Below are 23,545 nucleotides of genomic sequence, written 5' to 3' on the forward strand. Positions count from 1 at the left end.
GGGAGGAGGTCACATGTAGATCCTTGTAATCGGTTCCCGCTTTCCAACCCACTCTCCCTCTACCCTCCCAGTATTGCCACTCACACCACTGGTCCTAAAGGGATCGTCCGCCCTGGATTCCCTGTGTTTCCAGTTCCTATCTGTACCAGTGTACATCCTCTGGTTTAGCCAGACTTGCAAGGTAGAATTGGGATCATGAAATTTTGGGGTGGGGTGGGTTGGGGAAGTATTTAGGAACTAGAGGAAACTTGCACTTTTCATCGTTGCTACATCACACTCTTGAAATAGAATTTTAAGAACCACTAAATACTAAAATTCCTGTTCAAAATTCTCAAGTCAAAGTAGGGCAACTTCTATAATACTGAATTAAAAGGCCAAAGATATTATCAACTCATTTTAAAAGGTCCTGGACTCTATTCAAAGTAAACATGACATGTTAATTCAGGCATAACTACATGCTTCTTTTAGAAGTTTTCTGGGAAATAATGTTTGGCAATATAAACAAATCACAAAATGAGTTGGCATATAGGAAATTTCAAACCCTAAACAATCATTTACTGAGTTTCTGCTGTGTGCTGGACACTGTACTAAAGAACCATGGTTAGACTACCAAGAAATTATCCACTGGGGGGAAAAGCAAAAAGTAGAACTCTTATAAAGGTACTACAAAGATAGAGCTGCACATCTTGAAAACAAGCTGAGATCTGCTACAGGGCTTCCACTAGAGAATACTGACACCGTACTGCTAGTCCATCATCCTTCTGAATCTTTTCTCTTCTGCCTATTTGTACATTTAAGTTCTATTTCTGAGGAAGGTAAACGCTCGTCTCCAAATTCATATCCCAAGCCTCTCTTGCAGTGAGAGATGGCTATGTTGAAATAGTTCTGGCCATTGAAATGTCAATCTACTTGTAAAAGCACCTAGCAAAGCTAAAATTTCCTGATAAATCTCCAGGTCTTGTTCTACTCACTTCCTTGTTATCTTAAATTTAAAAAAAAATTAAAACCATGCCACCCGTCTTGCTACAGCCATGAGGGGAAAACCCAAATCACCCCGGACACACAGCAATGATTGCACTGAACTGCCAGGCAAAGCCCGTGCCAGCTTCAGCCTTCCAGTTAAGAGAGCTCGCCCATGTGAATGATTTAAACTCAGTTGAAGTCTGAGCACCTTCCTAATAAAAGTTGTAAGAATAAACATCTAGGTCAGAGTGGTCATTTTTGTTAGTGAGGATAGATTTTGAAGGTCAAGAATGGAAACAGGGGCTTCTCAAGAAGCTATTACAGTACTCTGGGTAAGGAAATATACAGACTCCAAATACAGGCACCTACTCCCAGGAGATAATATAAAGTGACCTGGTGGCACAGTAGTTACACGTTGGGCTGCTAAACGCCAAGTCTGCGTTCTGAAACCACCTCAGGAGAGAGGCGGCTTTCCACTCCAGTAAAGGATTACAGCCTCGGAAATCCACAGGGCGCGTCTACCCTGTCTGCAAGGTTGCAATGGGTTGGAATCTACTCAATGGCAACGCGTTTTCAGTTTTCTTTAGTAGGAGATATTGTGAGTTGGTTCCAGACCACCACAATAAAACAAATACCCAAAACAAGCAAGGCAAATGAATTGTTTCCTGGTGCATGTGTTTGTTTCGTTTACACTCCACTGCAGTAGGTTCTTAATAGTATTATGAAAACTTTGGAAACACTGTGATGTGTGGTGTTGGCGGAATAGTGCTGAGCACAGCTGCTTTCCAAAATGTGACTCAGAGACACGGATGAACACCTGTTGGAAAAATGGTGGCCCTCAGATTTGCTAGGCACAGAGTTACCACAACTTTGCAAAGTGTGAAAATGCAATATCTGCCAAGCTCAGTACAATGGACTAGATGTTTTCAAGAGGAAAGAGACAGGTCAAGAAAAGGTTTCAAGTGTCAGGGTCTACATTTTCAATTTCAGCAACAAAGGAGAGAGTACACTACTCCCCAGAATAGGTGCTCAGGAACTGGGGAGTTCAGCCCTCAAGTTAATTCAGGTAGAGATGCCTATGGGAGAACCACATGAAAAGATAAACAAGCAGGTGGTTATGAACCTTAAAGTCACCAGTGGGATTTGGATTAGAGAAACCAGATCACAGGGTTCCCATCATAGTGGATAGTGTTGCTCAACAAATTACAAAGCAAATTGTGACTAATTCTAAATTAAAAAGACATTAAAATTGTTTAATATTTTGTTTAACTCAATATATCCAAAGTAGTATTTGAAGATATTATCAATATAGTTAATATGATAGGATCCCATGGTCTTTAGAATCCAAAATGTATTTTACATGTTACACTTTCAGTACATCTCAATTTAACTGAATGTCTTTTTCATCATAATTGATTTGCATATAGAATAAATTTTATAATTAAAAACTTAATTAACATACTCAAATTGTTTCAGTCATAAATTTTCTAGTACTGAGTCTCATACCAGGTGATCATTTTTCTTTGTTATTTTCACAGTGAATTATATCCACAGTAAATTTAATTTTAAAAAAACACACAAAAACCCATCATCTTATTTTAAGAACTGATTTGACTTTGACATAAAAACTTATCCACCTGGAAACTTGGCAGATTCAGTAAATCTTGTGCTAGTTTTTATTGTTAACATATCAGAGGGCTGCTGAGAGAGTTAAAAAGCAACTCTGAGTTTCTCAAGAAAGCATTTTTTCAGATTCTCCTTGCAGCTTCTGCAATTGATTTACTTCACAAAACCGGTGACTAATTCTTGAGCATAATGATTGTTAGAAAAGATATAAAATCATTTATTCATTTTTATTAATTCTTGATTTCAACATGAATTCTAACACTTCCCACAGCAGACCACAAGTCACATTTTCCTTTCCTTGAAGTAATATTGGGGGTGGGAGAACATAAATTGAATGGTAATTTTTTTATCTTTAATTAGTAATCTTTTTTTTACATTAGGGGCTCATACAACTCTTATCACAATCCATACATATACATACATCAATTGTATAAAGCACATCCGTACATTCTTTGCCCTCATCATTTTCAAAGCATTTGCTCTCCACTTAAGCCCTTTGTCTTTAATTAGTATCTTATTAGCACCTGCTGGTTCAAGGAAATCTTTACAGCACATAAATTTTGGTAACATTCCCCATAATTCAACCAACTGGTAGAGTATACATAATCAATACATCCTTTATCTTTTAGCTGGTCCTATTGGCTGGTCTTGACCCACAGTGTTTACACTCCTATCCTGCACCCATGATTTAACTGTACCCAGGCTTGTGGTAGAGACCATTTCAAATGGCAAAAAGTTTCAGATGGTATCATGCAGAATGAAGAAAGAAGGAGAAACATCAGGCTTTAGTCTTAAAGTTTCAGTAAAATTAGATTTTAACAAAAATCTAACCTAGCCTAACTGCTGTTCATTATGAATTTTTTTTATATCTAGCTCAAATTCTTACTAGTAAGACAATAAAAAATCTACATCACATGTATTACTTTTAGTGAATGAAATTATTTCTTCATACATATTTTAAGTTTTGAGATAAAATGTATTCCAAGTTTTGGTGGGTCAGTATTTCATAACATGACTCACCTAAAGCAAAAGAAAGCACTTTCAACTTTTTAGATTATTAATCAACTGATAGTTAGATATCCAGTTTTCTAAAAGCAACTATTACATGCCATAAGACCTTGCACTCTTTAAAAACATCTTTTTAAAGACTTTTTTCTTAATTAAAAAACTTTCTACAACTGAAATAATTTATTATACCACAAGAACTGAATGTTAGTTGCTCTTGACTGCCAGTCAGTTGAAAGGAGTGGAAATCCTTCAAGGATGTCAATTGTTAAAGCAATGTCTTGCAAAAAGTTACTGTTAGCTAATCTCTTTGCCAAACCTGACTACGAATGGGGGAATGCCTGTATCATACAGGCTATGCATGCCACGCCACAGTCCAGGCTACAGACTACATGCTACCCATCTTGGCCCCAGTACCCGACCAATTTTAGTAATTTCTATTTCAAGGTCTTTATCTAGTTCCTAAAAGCCTAGTTTGGCTTTTCGAGATTGGTGATAGCCTACATCTTGTCCAAATTTATTTTTAAATGACTAACTTGATTTATTTCAGATATTGAATCATCTAGGGACAATTGCAATCGATGATTTCAACAGTCCCAAAAGACGATTTCAGAAACATTGTCTAACAGCTTTGTGGCTACCAGGCTTTCTTCCCAGCACTGTATTAGCAACATCAGAACAAAACCCAATTAGATTTGCCTTGAGATATTCCTTATTAAAGCCACAATCATTTAAAGCAGCCAATAGTGTACTGAAAATGCACTGTGCTGTAATCGAAACCAATTCTTTCAGAGCAACAAATAACATAATTGGCAAGGTGCTTTTCTTTGAAACTGAAGCTGCCTCATCAATTAGGACACAGATCTTGGTATTCTCTTCTATAATCTTAAATATCTTCATTTCTTTTGCAATATGTTCTGCTATTCTTGGTGCACTGTTTCGTGTATGTAAACAACTAACCTCCCCATTTTTTTCTTGTAGTTCTATTGTCCACTTGGGATAGTTTATTCTGCCAGCCTGGCCGATAAACACAAGTAGGATTAATTGAAGGGCAGAGGAATAAATGGCTCGGTGAGCCTTGCCTTGCTTGTTCTGTGCCTCAATTTAAAGGGGTACACTACCTGTGGGATGCCTAGCCTGTGGACTCTGTCGCTGTAAGTTGAGGTCCCTCCAATCCCACAGGATCGGAATGTTCGTCTCTGGAGCTGGAGACCGACAGTTGGTGACAGTTGGTGAACTGCCATGCTGTTTGCTGCCTGGGTAGATATAGCCCAGCTCTCTCTACAGAAGGGGACTGGCAACTGGTGGCTCTCAAGCCTTAAAGGACTGCTAGTGTCTTACTGCTTTATAATTTAACTGTTAATTTCTTGTATCATCTATCTGTATATAATTTAACGGTTTATTTCTTGACTTATATATCTATCTTTATAAATATATTTATATATAATTACTAGCAATCCGGTTTGTCTCTCTAGAGAATCCTGTCCAACACACCACTCAACATCAGATAATCGTCTATTATGTTTTATCAAAGCAGTGCTTCTCAACCTTCCTGATGCTGTGACCCTTTCATCCAGCTCCTCGTGGTGATGACCCCAACCATCACATTATTTTCGTTGCTACTTCATAAGTTTAATTTTGGTACTGTTATGAATCATAATGTAAATATCTGACATGTAGGATATATTTTCATTGTTATATATTGAACATAATTAAAGCATAGTGATTAATCACAAGATAATATATAACCATATATTGTGAAATATTTATTTCTAATTACAAATCAATAAAAATTTATCTTGAAGCATGGTGTAGGATGGGCAACAGTGTTAAGATAACAAAAATAAACTACATTGCTACATTTTGCAATGTATCCGTAAAAAGCCAACCTCAATGCAAAGGTTGAGATGGCTTCTTTCTCATCAGATAAATTCTCGGGGCAGTCTTTCCAAGAGCACAACGAAGATCATCTTCTACAACAAGTCTACTTCTGCATTTAGATTTGATCACCAACAAGCTGGAAAACCCTGCTTCACAAAGATATGTTGTTGGCAATGGAAGAAGGCACAACACAGTCTCAGACAGAACAGGACATGACTGCAAAAACCTGATGGGGAATTTTGTAACTGGCATGTAGAGAAATCAGTTCTCACTGCATTGCTGTTAATAGGGTCAATGAACTAACTCCTCTTGTACTGTCTCAGGAACATCTTCAGCTTTGACAGAGAATGGGCTTGTGGCAAGTGCACATGGGGTGTCGGGTAGATTTGGAAAGTATGATGAAATTTCGTCTGTAAGCCTGTGCAAGTGTTCTGTCACAGAAATTATCATTGTAATCCTTTTTTTTAATATATAATTTACCTGTTCCCTGCATGGTTTGTCTCCTCATTGTTCACGGGACTCTGGAGAAGCTGTCGGACTTGCAGATGCAGCCTCAAGGCCTGGCTTGATCCCCAACACTGTGGAAAAGGACTGTCCAGCACGGGGCACTGGGCCCTGTGCTCCCCTATGCCCCTGGACAGAGCCCGGGGAGAGTGACCGCTCGGGAGTATCCACGTTGGATCGTAATCGTTTTGTCTGGTTCAATGTCGTGTTCCGCAAAGAAAGCAGAAAAGGTAGGCAACAAATAAATTTTATTTTCATACAATTTGTTTTGCCAAAGCTGAAATTTCATTTGGAATGATCAGATCTTTTCAGACAGATCGAGGCATGTTGCATTTGGTCCTTGCAGTGATCAATTGAACTCGTTCAAGATGGCAAAGATGTCAACTAAGTAAGCTCTTTTCTGCAGTTCACTTTATCACTGAAAAGTGCTTCGAACTGAGGTCTTGCTTTCTGATTAAAAAACATGTTGAGTTCATCACACAGCTCAAAAACACGTTCTAAAACGTTTCCTCTCGTAGAACATTGTTCAACGCATCCAATTCATTGCACAGTTGACTGTTTACAGTGCTTGCCTTTATAAAATTGACAGAAATCATGACACTTTTCATTACTTCTTGTGACTCTTGTGGCAGCATCTTCATTGCTAATATTTGCTGGTGAATCAGACAGTGAGTTCCAATGACTTTTGGTGACTCATTCAGTACCAAACGTTGAAATCCAGATTGACACCCTAGCAGAGCTGGAGCACCATCTGCGCACACCGCCACAAACTTTTCCCCAAGAGATCTGATGCTCTTTCAGAAATGAACCGTGTCAAATACATCACATGCAGTAGTTGTCTGTAGGAGGCATCCAGTTGATCAAGGTGTTTACTAATGGGTGACCAAATAGTCCCCTGTGCCTCTGTGTCTTTGCAGACAAAAGCAATGCAAAATGACTGTTATTTGTGACTTTGCTGCTAAAAACATTGAGAGATAGCTCAAGTTATTTATGATCTCTTTAAGGCTCTCTTGAATCTTGCATATCCTTGTGATTGTCTTTGAACTTAGTGCTTTTATTATTCTAAGGTTAAGAAAGTGTGACTGGTTAAGTAACATTTGCATAGATAAGAGTTTAGGAATGTTTTTTAAGTTCTTTGATGTTTGTTTTGTAACCAATCCCATGTAAGAAGAGTATAAAAACCAAGCTTTGAATATACTCAGGACTTCAGTCCATCAGACTGTCATCCTCCTGATACTGTGCTTTGTACATATCTCTTTCTTTTCCTTTCATCAACATGCCTCATTTCAAACCTAGCTTGATGCAGGATAGCTGTTATAATCCCCCGCATTAGTTGTCGTTTCAAGATGTTTGCAAAAAAGAAACTCATCTTTAAAGTCGCCATCATTAATATACCTCACGTAAACCAGTAACTGTGAACATTTCGCAACGTCTTTAGATTCATCAAGCTGGATGCTAAATATTGGAAGTGGAGCAGATTTAATTTCCTGGATTATCTGATCAAGAATATCAGCAGACATGTCATCTATTTTTCTGTGGACGGTGTCATTAGATAAGGGAATTGCACTCAATTTCATAACAAATTAATCTCCGATCATAACTCGAACAATGTCTTTGGCTGCTGGCAACAGTAAATCCTCAGCAATGGTGAGAGGTTTCATAACTCTGGGGATTCTGAGTGCCACCAAACATGAAGCTTCAATGGCTGCTCCGTTTTGTTTGTGGTTCTTGCCACCAGTGTCAAGTTTGGCTTTCTTGAGTCCATCAGCTTTGCTTCTAAAATAGATGGTGTCCTTGCCGGCAAAGCTCGGATGCTTGCTGTCAAAATGGCATTTTACTTTATTCGGCTTCATATATTTGGCTGATAAAACTTCACAAATAACACATTAGGGTTTCTCAATTCCCACTGTAATTATTGAGGTAAAACCATACAGATGTGCTTTACACAATTGATGTATGTATGGATTGTGATAAGAGTTGTATGAACTCTTAATAAAACATTTTTTAAAAAGCTGTAAGAGCACACCCAATAAAATGATTTATTTTTAAAAATATATCCTCACTATATTTTCTTAACATTCTTCTCTACACGATCAATTGTCATGGGATGGTTTCTTAATGAAAATAACATATAACAGTAGTTTTAATAATACAAAAGATAATACATGGCATAGTTCATTTGATACAGTTCATTAAAGTTTCCTATGATTTACCATTCTGTTGGTTTTTTACATACCTGTTACTATCACAAGGGGGCAGTATTCACCATTAACCACAGCTGAATATAAAAAGACCAATCAACACCAGATTAAGTTCCCATGGTACAGATATATATATATATTTTTTTTTTTGCAGTAGTTGATGATTTTACAGTACATGATTTTACATTTACCCAGTAATTATAATTCATGAAGTGTCGTTTTACCTCCAATTCTGCTGCTTTCAACACAGTCGATGCTTTTAACAGAGTAGCTGCTCTCTGCACAGTACCTGCTCTCCACACATGGGTGACTGGTCCGCATAAGTACATTATGGTGCCAACACTGTCATATACACCTGTATTTGTATGGAGTATATGTGATGGGGTTGACGCGATGATGTCATCACTCTGGGTACTCGTATGTGGGAGTATCTGCATGTGGGCAGACCCACCTGGAGATGGATAGCAGAGCCGTGTCTTGGTTCCTAAGGCCATTGGAAATATTTGTTTTCCTACAGTCTTAGGTGACCCCTGTAAAAGGGCCGTTCCACCCCCAGAGGGGTTGCCACCCCCAAGTAGGGAATCACTGTGCTAAACTGTAAAATTTTATAGTGGTATCAATATTTTTATTATCTTGCGTATGCACTAAATTGGAAATTGAGTCATTAGCAGATTCCTTTAACAAATCCTAAATTTTACCATGGGCTTTAGAAATATGCTCCCAGATAGGAGCTGGAGGTACAGGGAATCCAGGGCAGATGATACCTTCAGGACCAGGGGTGTGAGTGGCGGTACTGGGAGGGCAGAGGGTGAGGGGGTTGGAAAGAAGGAACCAGTTACAGAAAAGGGGGTGAAGGGAGCCATCGGACAGGGCAAGATATGACAAAATAATATTTATAAATTATCAAGGGCTCATGAGGGAAGGGGGAGCAGGGAGGGAGGGGAAAAAAAGAGGACCTGATGCAAAGGGCTTAAGTGGAGAGCAAATGCTTTGAAAATGATGAGGGAAAAGAATGTACAGATGTGCTTTACACAATTGATGTATGTATGGATTGTGATAAGAGTTGCATGAGCCCCTAATAAAATGTTAAAAAAAAAAAAAGAAAAAGAAATATGCTCCCTAATTGTGCTTTGCAGAGATGCTCACCTCTTAGTTTTATTACTACCACTGGGGTTATTGAATATACAGTCCATTCCTTGGATACATGGGCAGGCTTTGCTGCTTTTGATCCCAAATGGTGAACTGTTGAACAATTTTTGCATCCTAATTTACCTTCTTTCATTTTGAGCCATTTGTACTGTTCTGTAAACATGACTGCTTATTTTTCTTTCCAACAATCTGGAAGCACAAGGTTATCTGTTTCTTTCTCTGATGGCATGATGGCAGTTCTTCAATGACTGGTTCACTAACACATTCAGAATGTGATCCTAGGACCTAGAGGACCCACAGTGATGTTGTTCCTCTCATTCCTCTCTGTCTGCTTCCACCTCCTTCACATTTAATAAACTTAGTAAATCACCCTGCCTTTTGGCACTTTAGGAAACAGAATATGGAAAATAATTTTATTATATAAGTAAAAAGCATTACACTTTAAGACTAATGTAAAATGTTCTATTTATGATTTTATTAAGAAAAATAACAAATTTTAAAGTAAAATCCCTTGATTTGCAATTTATATATATAGCTTCCATGTAACTCTCTATTTTTCTTAAAAAAAAAAACCCAACCCAGTATCAGTTTTTAAATAATTGATAGCCAACAACAAGAAAATAACCATACCCAATGCCATTGAGTTGATTCCGACCCACATGACCCTAAGTAGTTTCCAAGGTTGTAACTCTTCATAGGAGGAAAAAGCGACTGTTTGTCCCAAGGAGTGCCTGGTAGGTTTGAACTGCTTAACTTGGGATCAGAGTCTCATTTACCTAACAGGACCATCGTTCCTTAGAGCCAACAGTCGTGTCACAACAATTGACTACATCAATAAATGTTTGAATAGTTCTCAATTTAGCAAAGAAACTGCTCCTATCATTCGTGAACAAATATATTTACTACATGAATGTTATTTTCATCTGTAAGAATGAGTAAAAGGAAAGCAAAACAATAAAGACAAGTACAGAATTCACTCATGTATCATAATGACAGCGATGTCCTTGCTGAATCATTGAACAGTATTTAAGACTATTTCATCAATTCTTCATATTGTACGCAATGCACAATTAGAAGCACAGCAGTTTTAAGTCACATGTGGATTTACATTGGATCCATGACTTTCTTAAATCTTTAAGGCACAAAACCAAATTATTCTGCTCCCCTTTGCAATGAGAACTTTTATAACAAAGCCCATAGTGCAGGATGAAGGGTAAGTATCTACTTTTGCAACCTCCTTGGATCATTCCAGCACCTCCACTTGGGGAAACACTAGCCTGGGCAAACAACAACTAGTAAACTAAGTCCTGAGTTGTAAGATTTGCCAGTTACCATTATGTAAATGTTCCCACTGTAGAGATCTCTAACCATACAGTTCATATATTTGTAAATAAGTGATGAGTTTTAAGGATGTATTACCTTCACTGCTAACTTATTTACTTGTAAGTTTAAAACTTTAGCTCTTAATAATGACTGCATTTTACAGCCAACTTGTATAATGTCTATAAAATTCACCATTGGTTTGCATGAGTCCGTTCAAGCCACAGTCAGCACCCTATTACATGTAAGTGATAAGCCTGGGAAACAGAAATAAAATGTACTCACATCACTACGAGAAGTCACGGGCTCTTTGTCATCACTGCAGACCAAATCAACATACTCAAGAACAGGTCGTGATGGCCCTTCCTACAACAAAAGAGAGAAAATTACACAAATTACTCAAGTCAAATTTGCAATTTGCAGTTACAATCAGTGCTGTTTTTATGGGGCTGGCACATCTTCTTCTGAGAACAGTTTTGTAGGCGGCACAGTATTATCAGAAATGAAAGACTCATATGCAGATCCAGAGGACATGAATATGCAATGAGGACCCAAAAAAAAAGCAAAACCAAGCTCACTGCCAGAGCTCTGTTGCGAAATTAATCACACACAGTAGTCCGGAATGGAGGAAGACAAGAAACAAGCCAGAAAACTGGTAATGTAGTACTGAAATACGGTCATGCTGAGTAGTACACAGAGGAGATACATTTCTCTGTGTGAACATTACATGAAGGGAAGTCATAAAGTGTTCTAGCACTCTAGTTCCTACATCCAGAAAGAAAAACAGAATCAACGCCACTAAGTAGATCTGACTCATAGCAACCCTACAAACTAGAACTGCTTCGAGGGCTTCTCAGACTGTAAGCCTCATAGCCACAGCAAGGCTCGTCTTTCTCCCAAGGGGCAGCTGGTGGTTTTGAACTACGGACCTTGTGGTTTGTCAAGCTCGTAGCCATTAGGACACCAAGGCTGCCTAGTTCATATACAGACTTACCATATATACTCGAGTTTAAGCGACCCGATTATCAGCCAAGGCACCTAATTTTACCACAAACACTGCATAAAAATCCAGGATAGATAAACCTCCACTGGCCAACAATGAGAGTAGAGATACCAGGAGGATTAGGGGAGGGTGGGGGCAGAAAGGGAGAACTAATCACAAGGATCAACCTATAATCCCTTCTCAGGGGGATGAACAATGGAAAAGTGGGTGAGGGGCGACGGAGAATGACGTATAATCTATAATTTATCAAGGGTTCGTGAGGGAGGGAGGGCGAGGGGGATAAGAAATGGCGAGCTGATATCAGGGGCTCAAGTAGGAAAAGAATGCTTCCAAAATGATGACGGTGGCACATGTGCAAATGTGCTTGACATACTGGATGAATGGATTGTGATAAAAAATATAAGGGCCCCCAATAAAAGTACTGTAAAAAGAAAGAAAGTAAAGGATAGCTAAGATCACAAAGGGCTGACCCTGACTAGAACAAAGAAATAACACTTGGGAGCAATGCTGAGAACTCGGAGTGCCTATGCTGAGACCTTCCTAGGCCCAAGGGAAGATTGATGCCAAGACAGAGAGTTCTCCTGGGGGCAAGACGCTGACAGACATTCAATGGAGACAGGGACCTTCCCTCAGAAAACAGAGAAAATCTTTTCCTAGAACTGCCACCCCGAATTTATACTGTTAGTTTCCTAAACTGCGAGAAAATAAATTTCAGTTTGTGAAAGCCATCCATTTGTGACACTCCTGTTACCGCTACACTAGGTAACTGAGACACAACCCATAGCCAGCAGGTCTTTCCGAGCAACACCCATTTGACAAATTAGTTCTCAGTCTACCCAGCTTGCCAGAGCCTTCATGCCATTTCGTTATATGGAAAAAGACCAAAAATGTGGGAGTTAGTAATTTGGGGCTCTGGCCTGGTTCTTTCACTGATCAATGACATTCCCTTAATGGATATTCGTTTTGTCTGTACAATGGAGCTATCATTTCAACTACCTCTTTAACAAAAGCTCAAATGTAACAGTGAATACTAAAGCAATGTGAAGTATATAAAGTGTGAAACAAATGCGAGGTAGAATTATTCTTCCTGATTCCAGAGGTGAAAGATGAAGCTTTGCTTCCCAACACAAAAGAGCTTTTTTATGGATCATGTTTTTTAATTTTTAAATCATTTTATTGGGGGCTCATACAACTCTTACCACAAGCCATATATACAGCCATTATGTCAAGCACTTTTGTACATGTTTTGTTCATCATTCTCAAAATATTTGCTTTCGACTTGAGCCATTGGTATCAGCTCATTTTCCCCTCCCTTCCCGCTCCCCCCACCCCATTAACCATTGATAATTTACAAATTATTATTTTGTCATATCTTACACCATCCAATATCTCCCTTCATCCATTTTTCTGTTGTCCGTCCCCCAGGGAGGAGGTTATATGTAGATCCTTGTACTCTGTTCCCCCTTTCTCCCTCACCCTCCCTCCACCCGCCCGTAGATCATGTTTTAAGAAAGGTAAAGCTGAGCTATGGGAGAAACCTTGAGAAGAGCACAAACTGCGGCTGGAGTTCACAAACGAACCGAAGAAAGCCGGAGAATTACCACTGTTGCAATAGCTAAACATACTGGGATCTCAGGCGTTTCAGCATTTTCAATTTTAGGCAAACGTAAGAGACCACGGATATCCTATTCCACCTGCAAGCCACCTGCCTGATGGCACTGGGCTTAGTGAGTTACATGTTGGGGTGCTAACCACAAGGTCCATGCTTTGAAACCATGGCTAGCTTGCTAGTAATGTAAAATGGGGGCATGGCACCCTTTATCATATTTGCTTGATTCTACCCCCCACAAAGGTGTCATGGCCCCTACTTACATTGCTAGCAAGCTAACTGGTCCTTTTGGAAGAACAAGTACATCATACTTGCATGGTCCTCCCCACTCATTGGTTGGGAGGCACAACGACTACAGCTAGAAGGGCCATATCAAATCACTCAGGAAACCACACTGTCTCACTTGAAATTCTGATCAAGCAGGTGTTAAGTGAAGCCTGGGAATCTGCAGATAGGCACATACTAATGCTTGAAAACTACTCTCCTAAGGAGAATAAACTCAGAAAAACAGAGCACGTTTGATGACTCGGGGATCCTAATTATGAACATCAATGACACGAGAGGGCGTCAAAAGAAGCATGGAATAATCCCATTATCTTTAAATTGCATTTCTCCAGGAACTTTGTGAAGCACTCTGTAAGCTGTACCATAATGAGCTCAAAGATGGCAGTCTTTCATTAAGACCCTGGACCTCACCTTACACCTTAGTGACAGAAGGCTGCAGTGGAGTTCCCCTTGTTTACCCTCTCTTCCTTAGCACCTTCTCTATGTGGCACCCATGTCCTTCCTCTGTGGGTTATCATTTAGAAGATATTCTTGCCCTATCCAAAATAGTAAAAGAGACCACAATTTTTTCTAAATTAAGTGTAAAGTGGCTTTAAATCAGTGCTTCCCAAACAGCAATACAAGCCCCTGGAGAGCAATGGATTGGGGCAGCAGGATGCAAATACAGATACATATACTTGATCCTGGATTATAGGCTATGGTCCAAAAGGTTTTAATTGCCAGAGGGGCGTGGAGTAATTTTGTTTCCTCCTAAAGGTCAAATAAGTTTGGAAACGGCTGCGTTAAACGAAGGCAGGAGGTTCCTAATTAGCTATGCAGATTGTATGTTAGGGCACTGTCTTCGTGATGGCTACTGGGTTGCTGTAAGTCAGAACTGACTAGATGGCAGAGAATGTGTTACTCTTTCCCCGATGTACTTCGGTGGCCCTTCTCCACACGAATCAAGTCCTTTGTGTGTCATCTTTTAGAAGATCTTGTTGCCCCATTCCCTAACACTCTAGGGACCAGCATTTTGTCTAAATTCAGTGTAAAGTGGCCCTACGTGCAGCCAGGAGACACACACACACACACACACACACACACACACACACACACAGCACGTGCTTTAGGGCAAGGTCTTTGTCGTGACTACTTCCCGACCCAAGAGCCATCTCTTGGTGAATTCCTATTCCAGATGGGCCAGGCGTCACACCATCTCAGTCTAGGTTCCGGGCGGTACTGGGCGGCGGTCAGTAAATCACCTGGCTGAATGAATGGTGGGCAGACAGAGTGGTAGGACTACCTGAGAGCTTACCATCGTCTTTGACTGGGGACCGAGGGCCATGACTACTTACACTAACAAACTGAATGTCATCTTCATTTTCATCCATGGTTGACTCAGATGCCTCAGGCCCAGCTGGAAGGGCAGATTCTAGAATCTACAAAAATAAGCCAAAACATGCTCATCTTCACGGCCTCAGAGCGGCAGGGTGAGATTTCCCCAAAGGTGCGAGCAACGCGCAGCGCCCCACTCCCCACCAGCCCGCGAAGGGGCAGCCCCCACGGAGCCCGGTGAGGGAGGGCACAGGCGCGGCGGGGCGCAGGGGGGCTGGCCGCGGACACACGTTCCTCCCCCATCCTCCCAGGAGCCCTGCCCCGCCACGAGCGAGGGCGAGCGCGCGCTCCCTGCCGGCGAGCACCTGGCCTCCGAAGGCCGCTCGGCCGGCCCGCGAGCACCGACAAGGGGCCCCGCAGCCCGCGCCGGGCCGGGCGGCCATGGCGGCTGCTGGCTCGGCGCGCAGACGGACGCCAGGCCCCGGAGCGGGCTCGGCCCGAGCCCCCGCCGCAGCCTCGCCCCGCGCGGGCGGCCGAGCCGCAGGCCTCCGCCGGGGGACGGCAAGCCCTTTGGAGGGACGGCTGTGGGCCGCCGCGGCCCGCGCACTCACCTCCGACCGCGGGTCCCCCATTGCTCCGACGGCCCGACCGACGGCGCCGCGGCCACGACGCCTCTCCGCGCCCCGCCCCGTCCCCGGCGAGCCCCGCGCGGCGGACGCAGCACCGCGGGGCCAAGCCGCTGTCGAAGGAGGGGCGGCCGGCCGACGCCCCCTAGTCCCCAACTTGTTCCGCGCACCGCAGCCCGCTCGCCCCTCTCCGCAAAGGCTGCTGGGAATTATAGTTCCACTAGACCCCCTGCCCGCCGTCCCCCTGCCAACCAGCCCTGGCGTGGACAAGTCAGTTGTGGAAAATGACTGGGAGTTAGAGCGCAAGTGTTCCTGTAGGGTGCTAACCGAATTAAAGCTAAAGTTAGCTCAGCTCTTGTTCAACCCACTCCCCTCCTCTTTTAAAATGAAATAACCCAACTGTAGGCCTATGGAACGGTTTAGTGCTGTTCACCTACTGGCCCACCAAAATAATAGCCCATCTTTTTATTGTCAGTATTACCCAGCAGGATAGAAAAAACATTTTAACTAAGGAAAGTTATTTTAAAGCATCCCACCCATGTCCAATTTAGGACCACCTGTAGTAATGATAAATCTGTAAGCCGAAAAAAATTAGTTTCTAGATCCTGATTAAACGAAAGAGGAACCATAAGGCACCACAACGGCAAATGCAGCTTTCGATTAGGAGGCTTAATTCTACCTTTTGAAAATAAGCAATAACTTTAGAAAACATGTAATTATCCATTCTTTTTCTTTCTGAAAACTGTATAAGTTAAAGATGCTTCTACAAGAACCTGTGCATGGATGAAAAGGTTGGCAGGTGACTAGAACAAAGGCATACTGTATGGTTTAAAGTTAGGACAGTTGTGTGTTAAGGATTGTAGCTTATTCAATATTTACCTATTATACTTATTCAATATATGTGCTGAGCAAATAATCAGAGAAGCTGGACTACATAGAGAACAGGACATCAGGATTGGAAAGCTTATCAACAACCTTCGATATGCAGATAACACAACCTTGCTTGCGGAAAGTGAGGACTTATCGATGAGAACGAAAGACTGCAGTCTTCAGTAGGGACTGCAACTCAATGTAAACAAAACCCAAATCTTGAGAACTGGGCCAACAGACAATATCATGATCGAGAGTGAAGTTGTGGATGATTTCATTTTGACTGGGTCTACAATCAATGCTCATGAAAGTAGCTGTCAGGAAATCAGATCATGCATCACACTGGGCAGATCTGCTGCACAAGACCTTTTAAGTGTTGAAGGGCAAGGATGTCACTCTGAGGGTTAAAGTACACCTGCCCTAAGCCATGGTACTTTCAATTGTCTCATATGCATGTGAAAGTTAGATGATGAATAAGAAAAACTAATGAAACACTGATGCTTTCGAATTATAGTGTTGGTGAAGAACATTGAAAGTATCATGAACTGGCAGAAGAACAGGCGTGAGCAAATGCCACAGAGAGGGCAACAACTAAAATTAAAATCTGCAAGAAGGAAGATGTTGAGATCCTGGGGGTGTTGCAGCAACAGCAATTACGGAGAGGAATTACTAAGAGCTGGAAGAAGGGCAAGTGTGATGGTGTGGCAGGAGGAAGATAAAAGGAAACTGATGATCTATCCAAGAAGCAAAGCTGTGGATAAGAGGTGTACGCATAGGGGTGTACATATGCAGATAAATTAATTGATAAAAATAGAGGTTTGGGCCTAGGTACATATATTTATATGGCAATACACTGAGGTAGTGGACAGACTCCGGGCCTCTGCTCCTGCCCTCTCTCACAAACTGGCATTCTGTGATGCTCACCCTGCCAGCACCATCACTGAAGATAAAATGGGTACATAAGTAAATGTGGTAAAGAAAGCAGATGGTGCCCGGCTAACAAAAGATAGAGCATCTTGGGTCTTAAAGGCTTGAAATTAAATAAATTGCCATCTAACAGAGAAGCAGCAAACCCATATGGAAGAAGCACCCCAGCCTGTGTGATCATGAGGTGTTGACTCGATCGGATAACAGGCATCAGAAGACCCAACAAACAAAAACCATATTGTTGAGAATGAGAAGGGTTGGAGCAGTGACCCCAAACCCATCTGTAGACAATAGGACATATCCTCACAGAAGGGTCACAAGGAAGGGCTGAGTCAACCAGAGTGCAGTAAAACAGCGAGGAACCACACAATATTCCTCTGGTTCCTTGAGGCTTCCTCACCCCCTGCCCCCACTATCATGACACCAGTACTGCTTTTCACTGCGGGCTAGACCAGAGCAAGTGCACAGGTACAGATAAGAGCTCATTACATACACACGGAAACCAGGAACAGGAATGGGAGTAGCAATATCAGAAGGGTAGAGGAAAGGTGGGAGAGGAGGAGAGGAAGGGGGAACCAATCCCAATGATCAACACAGAACCACACCCACCCACACCCTCCAGGGGGACGAACAGCAGAAACCATGAGGGAAGAGAGTCAGCAGTCAGTGTAAGATATGAAAATAATAATTTATATTTTATTAAGGGGTCACTAGGGGGGAGCAGGAGCTGATATCAAAGGCTCAATATAAAGTAAAAGTCAAGAAAATAATGATGGCAACATATGTGCGAATATGCTTGACACAATTGATGTATGGATTGTTTTTTATTTTATTTTAACAATTTATTGGGGCTGATACAATTCTTTTCACAGTTCATACATATACATACATCAGTTGTATAAAGCACATCTGTACAGTCTTTGCCCTAATCATTTTTTCTCTTTTCTTCTTTTACATTTTATTAGGGACTCATACAACTCTTACCACAATCCATACATATACATACATCAATTGTATAAAGCACATCCATACATTCCCTGCCCCAATCATTCTCAAGGCATTTGCTCTCCACTTAAGCCCCTTGCATCAGGTCCTCTTCCCCCCCCCTCCCTCGCCATTCCCCCCTCCCTCATATGCCCTTGGTAATTTATACATCGTTATTTTGTCATATCTTGCCCTATCCGGAGTCTCCCTTCCCCCCTTCTCTGCTGTCCCTCTCCCAGGGAAGAGGTCACATGTGGATCCTTGTAATCAGTTCCCCCTTCCCAACCCACTCACCCTCCACTCTCCCAGCATCGTCCCTCACACCCTTGGTCTTGAAGGTATCATCCACCCTGGATTCCCTGTACCTCCAACCCTCATATGCACCAGTGTACAGCCTCTGTCCTATCCAGCCCTGCAAGGTAGAATTTGGATCATGGTAGTTGGGGGGAGGAAGCATCCAGGATCTGGGGGAAAGCTGTGTTTTTCATCGATACTACCTCACACCCTAATTAACCCATCTCCTCTCCTAAACCCCTCTATGAGGGGATCTCCATTGGCCGACACTTGGGCCTTGGGTCTCCACTCTGCACTTCCCCCTTCATTTAATATGATATATATACATATATACACATACATATATACATATACACATATATACACATACATACACACACTTATATCTTTTTTTTTTTGCATGATGCCTTATACCTGGTCCCTTGGGCACCTCATGATCGCACTGGCCGGTGTGCTTCTTCCATGTGGGCTTATTTGCTTCTGAGCTAGATGGCCGCTTGTTCACCGATGTATGGATTGTTTTAAGAGCTGCAAGAATCCCCAATAAAATGGTCTTTTCATAAAATATATATATGATGCAAAACAAACAAAATCTATCTTGAACGAAGGACAACCAGAATGTCTTTAGAAGCAAGGATGGCAAGACTTGTCATGTACTTTGGACATGTTATCAGGAGAGAGCATTCCCTGAAAAAGGACATTGTGCTCGGTAAAGTAGAAGAACAGCAACAAAGGGGAGCCTTACGGAGATGGATTGAGACTGTGGCTGCAACAATGAGCTCAACCAGGGGAGGATGGTACAGGACTGGCCAGTGCTTTATTCTAGTGTGCACGTCCTAGCACCTAACTGCAGCTTCCATGTTGTTGGCTATGCATCCATGTAAAATGAAAACCCTGAAAATTTCAATCTTTTCCTCACTTATATTGATGTGCTTAATTTTCTTGTTGAATTTTCTGTTTTACTTGAGAAGTAATTCATGCTGAAGGCTGTAGACTTTTGGTCATCAGTTAGTGTTTGAAATCCTCTTGGCTCTTCAGCAAGCAAAGCTGATTCATTTGCATCTCACAAGTTGTTATTCAGCCTCCTTCTAATCCTGAGGCCCTGCTCTTCTTCAGGTAATCCAGCTTCTCTTATTTGCTCAGTCTACAGATTGAAAAAGGATGGTTCAAGAATTCAGTCCTGATACAGACCCTTTGGGATACATATCCAAGGAGACACTTAGCATCTCCTTGCTATGTTTGAACGACTGCCTCTTGGTCTATATGTAAGTGACACACAAACCCAACTAAATGACCTGGACTTTTCATTCTTGGAAATGTTACCATACTTTGTTATGATCCACACAAGTCGGCTGCATTTGCTTATTCTGTAAAATACAAGTAAACATTGTTCAGTCCAATTCATCTGATGTGAGCCATGAGATTCCTTGTTCTGTGTTCTCTTCTGAATCCGGCTGGGGTTTCTGGCAGTGTACTGTCAATGTACTGCAACGGTTTCTAATTACCTTCAAGAAAATTTGACTTTTACGTGATATAAATGGTGTTATTGATAAGACGTACATTTTGCTGGGCTACCTTTCTTTGGAAAGTGAAGCTTTTCTTGTCACTGGCCAGGTAACTGTCTTTCAAATTTCTCACAGTAAAAGATGAAGTTACTGACTTGAGATCTTCTTTTTCTTTGTCCACATTCACAGCTCAAATTTCTTCTGAGCAAAACTTTCTCTACCTACCAGTTTGTTTTTCATTTTGTTTTCATTTGTCTCAGACTATTTTCTAATTTTCTTACTATTTCTTTTCTGATCTCTTGGTTCCTGAGGACGGTGTTTTTCATGTCCACATTTGTAAATTTTCAGTTTTCTGTCTGCTATTAACATCTAGTTTCATTCCATTGTTGTTTGAAAAGATTCTTGGTTTGATTTAAATATTTTAAATGTTATTGAGACTTGCTTTGTTACCTAACCTATGGTCTTCTGGAGAATATTCCATGTAGATTTGAGAACTCTATGTGTTGTTGCTGTTGAGTGAAGTGCTTTACATATGTGTGTTAGCTCTAATTAGTTTATAATGTTCAAGTGCTATTTCTTTGTTCAAATCTAAAAGAATGGAATCTTCTTTCTAGTTGTTCAACTTCTTATTGAATGTGGGCCCTTGAATCCTCCAAGTATTACCATTGAACTATTTCTCCCTTTAATTCTCCCAATTTTTATCTTATATATGGAAGGCTGTTATTAAATGTGTTTATGTTTATATATTTGGTTTGCTATTACTATATTTTGTAATTACTGCTTTCTTTGGTCTTTGGACCTAAACTTAGTACCTTGTAGACAGCATATGGATGGGTTTTTTTTTTCCTTCTACCTTCTGCCAGTCTGCCTGTTAATTGGAGAGTTATTAAACTACTGAAAAAGATGAGCAAATAATTAGAGAAGTTGGATTATATGAAGAATTCGGCATCCGGATTGGAGAAAGGCTTAACAATTTATAATATGCAGACAACACAACCTTGCTTGTTGAAGGCGAGGATGATTGTTAGCACTTGCTGATGAAGATCAGGAGATCAAACGATGTATTGCTTTGGGTAAATCTGCTACACAGACTGTTAAAGTGTTGAAAAGCAAGGACATTACTTTGAGGACTAAGGTGCATCTGACCCAAGCCACGGTATGTTCAGTTGCCTCATAAGCATGTAAAAGTTGGATATTAAATAAAGAAGTCCAAAGGAAAAGGACGCATTTGAATTGCAGTGCTGAAAAAGACTATTCAAAGTACCACGGACTTCCGAAAGAACAGCAACAGAACTGTCTTGGAAGAAGTGCAGGCAGAATGCTCGTTAGAAGCAAGGATACATTTTTTTAATAAATTATTATTTGGCCATATCTTGCCCTATCCGGCATCTCCCTTCACCCCTTTTCTGTTGTCCATCCCCCAGGGAGGAGGTCACATGTAGATCCTTGTAATCGGTTCTCTCTTTCCAACCCACTCTCCCTCAACCCTTCCAGTATCGCCCCTCACACCCCTGGTCCTGAAGGTATCATCTGCCCTGGATTCCCTGTGTCTCCAGCTCCTATCTGCACCAGTATACAACCTCTGCTCTATCCAGACTTGCAAGGTAGAATTCGGATAATGGTAGTGGGGGGGGGGGGGGGAAGGGGAAGCATTTAGAACTGGAGGAAAGCTATATTCTTCATAGGTGCTACATCGCACCCTACTGACTCATCTCCTCCCCTAGACCCCTCTGTAAGGGGATCTCCAGTGGACAAATGAGCTTTGGGTCTCCACTCTGCACTTCCCCCTTCATTCACTATGGTAAGATTTTTTTTTTTTGATGATGCCTTATACCTGATCCCTTTGACACCTCGTGATCGCACAGGCTGGTGTGCTTCTTCCATGTAAAGTATCAAGGGCTTATGAGGGAGGGGGGAGCAGTGAGGGAGGGTGAAAAAGAGGACTTGATGCAAAGGGCTTAAGTGGAGAGCAAATGCTTTGAAAATGATGAGGGCAAAGAATGTACAGATGTGATTTATACAAGTGATGTATGTATATGTGTGGATTGTGATAAGAGTTGTATGAGTCCCTAATAAAATGTTAAAACAAACAAACAAAAAACCTTAACAAAAAACCCACTAACCAATTGCAGTTATTGTATAAGTGGCAATAAAATCATCAAAGGGAAAAAAAAAAGAAGCAAGGATAGTGAGACTTTATCTCACGTACTTTGGACATGTTGTTAGGAGAGATCAGTCCCTGGAGGAGGACAGCGTGTTGGTCAAGTAGAGAGGCAGGGAAACCGAGGAAGGCCCAGATGAGACAGACTGGGCTCAGAGGTAGAGTTTTCTTCTGTTGTACCCAGGGTTGCTGGGTCGGAATCGACTCGATGGCACCTAACAACAACTGATAAAGAAGGCTTACTTCTGCCATTTTGCATTTTTGGTTTACCCCTGGTGTGTCATCTTTTCTCTTCCCCCTAAATTCCTCCATTACTACAAACTTTTGTGTTTGAATTTTTGGAAATTGCTTTGATTCCCTTGTCATTTTCTTTTTGGTTGCTATTTTCATGTTGCTATTTGCTATTTTTGTTGTTATTGTTACTTAGACATCTTGAACTTCTAACAACCTCAAGACAGGTGAAAGTTTTCAGACATCTTGGGTCTTTTCCGAGTATACATATGTCATGGGCATCTGTGTGGCATTGTAGATGGTTTCTATAGAAGAGAAAGGTGTTCAAAGTCTATATATTTTCCGCCAGGCTTTGGGTAAATGTTTTTGTTTGCCCCAACTGTTTTTGTTTATTTTTTTTTTTTAAAGATGACGGCAGTTTATTCATTTGTCTTTCAAAGTTTTGGAGCAATGTGCTCTGAATAGCTTGCTCTGGATACAGTGAACCCAAGGTCTTTGTATTGGTCTTTCTGAGAAACTCCAATTCAAAACAGGCAAACATAATTCCTTGGAAGCAAGGTTCATCCTGCTCCCTCCAAAGCCAGATACCCACGCAGGAAATGTAGGCTAGCAAGGCACATCAAGGGAAGGGAGTACAGCAAGACTTATTTAAATCACCACAAAACTCTCCCTGGTGTTTCTGTGGCCTTTCTTGGTGTTAAGCATTTGCTTGGTTGCTCTAAATATTTGATTATTTTCCAGAGTCTTGGTAAGGTCAGTTCTGAGAGTTTCTGTGGGTATTTCGGGAGGGGACCCTGGAAGTTCCCATTCTACCATTTTTGCTGATGCCATTCCTATACACTAATTATATGAAAAGTAATTTATTTCCATTTAGTGGGCATTGTCCATCTCACAGAAAGGGAAGAGTCTCCTGGGTGCCTCCTGGGTTTCCCAAGCGGATGGTCTTGATGGAATCAGGCTGCCATGTCTTTCTCCTGTGGAACAGCTGGTGCGTTCACATTCACACTGCCAGCCGTTCAGTTAGCAACTGAGTGCCTTAACCTCGTCACCACCAGACCGCCTTCAACCAACTCGGGAGCAACTGGTT

The 23,545-nt window shown here is 41.4% G+C and overlaps 1 protein-coding gene, 1 non-coding gene and 2 pseudogenes across 3 annotated transcripts; all 4 read right to left on the reverse strand.

Annotated features, from left to right (window-relative positions):
• Window positions 1-3,761: 3,761 nt before the first annotated feature.
• LOC142452463 (E3 SUMO-protein ligase KIAA1586-like) lies at window positions 3,762-5,925 on the reverse strand (annotated as a pseudogene).
• A 28-nt stretch (window positions 5,926-5,953) lies between these two features.
• Window positions 5,954-6,155, reverse strand: LOC142453967 (small nucleolar RNA SNORA73 family). Its single transcript, XR_012785513.1, has one exon. It is a non-coding gene; the product is annotated as a small nucleolar RNA SNORA73 family (small nucleolar RNA).
• On the reverse strand, window positions 6,101-7,401 carry LOC142452464 (protein FAM200B-like; annotated as a pseudogene).
• LOC142453538 (E3 SUMO-protein ligase KIAA1586-like) lies at window positions 6,722-15,643 on the reverse strand. 2 transcript variants are annotated; one of them, XM_075554946.1, is made up of 4 exons: window positions 15,472-15,643; window positions 14,881-14,964; window positions 10,935-11,015; window positions 6,722-7,797 (listed from the first exon to the last, which is right to left on the reverse strand). In XM_075554946.1, exons 1-4 carry the CDS (start codon window positions 15,490-15,492, stop codon window positions 7,756-7,758), a joined length of 228 nt encoding a protein of 75 aa, XP_075411061.1. In that variant the 5' UTR covers window positions 15,493-15,643; the 3' UTR covers window positions 6,722-7,755. The 2 variants fall into 2 exon arrangements, with proteins under 2 accessions (XP_075411061.1, XP_075411060.1); XM_075554945.1 differs by lacking the exon at window positions 6,722-7,797 and adding an exon at window positions 7,804-8,631.
• Between the last annotated feature and the right edge of the window lie 7,902 nt (window positions 15,644-23,545).

This window comes from Tenrec ecaudatus, chromosome 7, assembly GCF_050624435.1.
Source record: "Tenrec ecaudatus isolate mTenEca1 chromosome 7, mTenEca1.hap1, whole genome shotgun sequence".
Classification (NCBI taxonomy): domain Eukaryota; kingdom Metazoa; phylum Chordata; class Mammalia; order Afrosoricida; family Tenrecidae; genus Tenrec; species Tenrec ecaudatus.

Excerpts from the sequence above, each read along its gene's own strand:
- LOC142453538 (XM_075554945.1), bottom strand. The coding sequence starts at position 15,492 with ATGGGGGACCCGCGGTCGGAG. Across the intron at positions 11,016-14,880 it reads ATGACATTCAGTTTGTTAGT|GAAGGGCCATCACGACCTGT; the intron begins GTAAGTAGTCAT and ends CTTTTGTTGTAG. Across the intron at positions 8,632-10,934 it reads CCGTGACTTCTCGTAGTGAT|GTGGGTCTGCCCACATGCAG; the intron begins GTGAGTACATTT and ends ATCCATCTCCAG.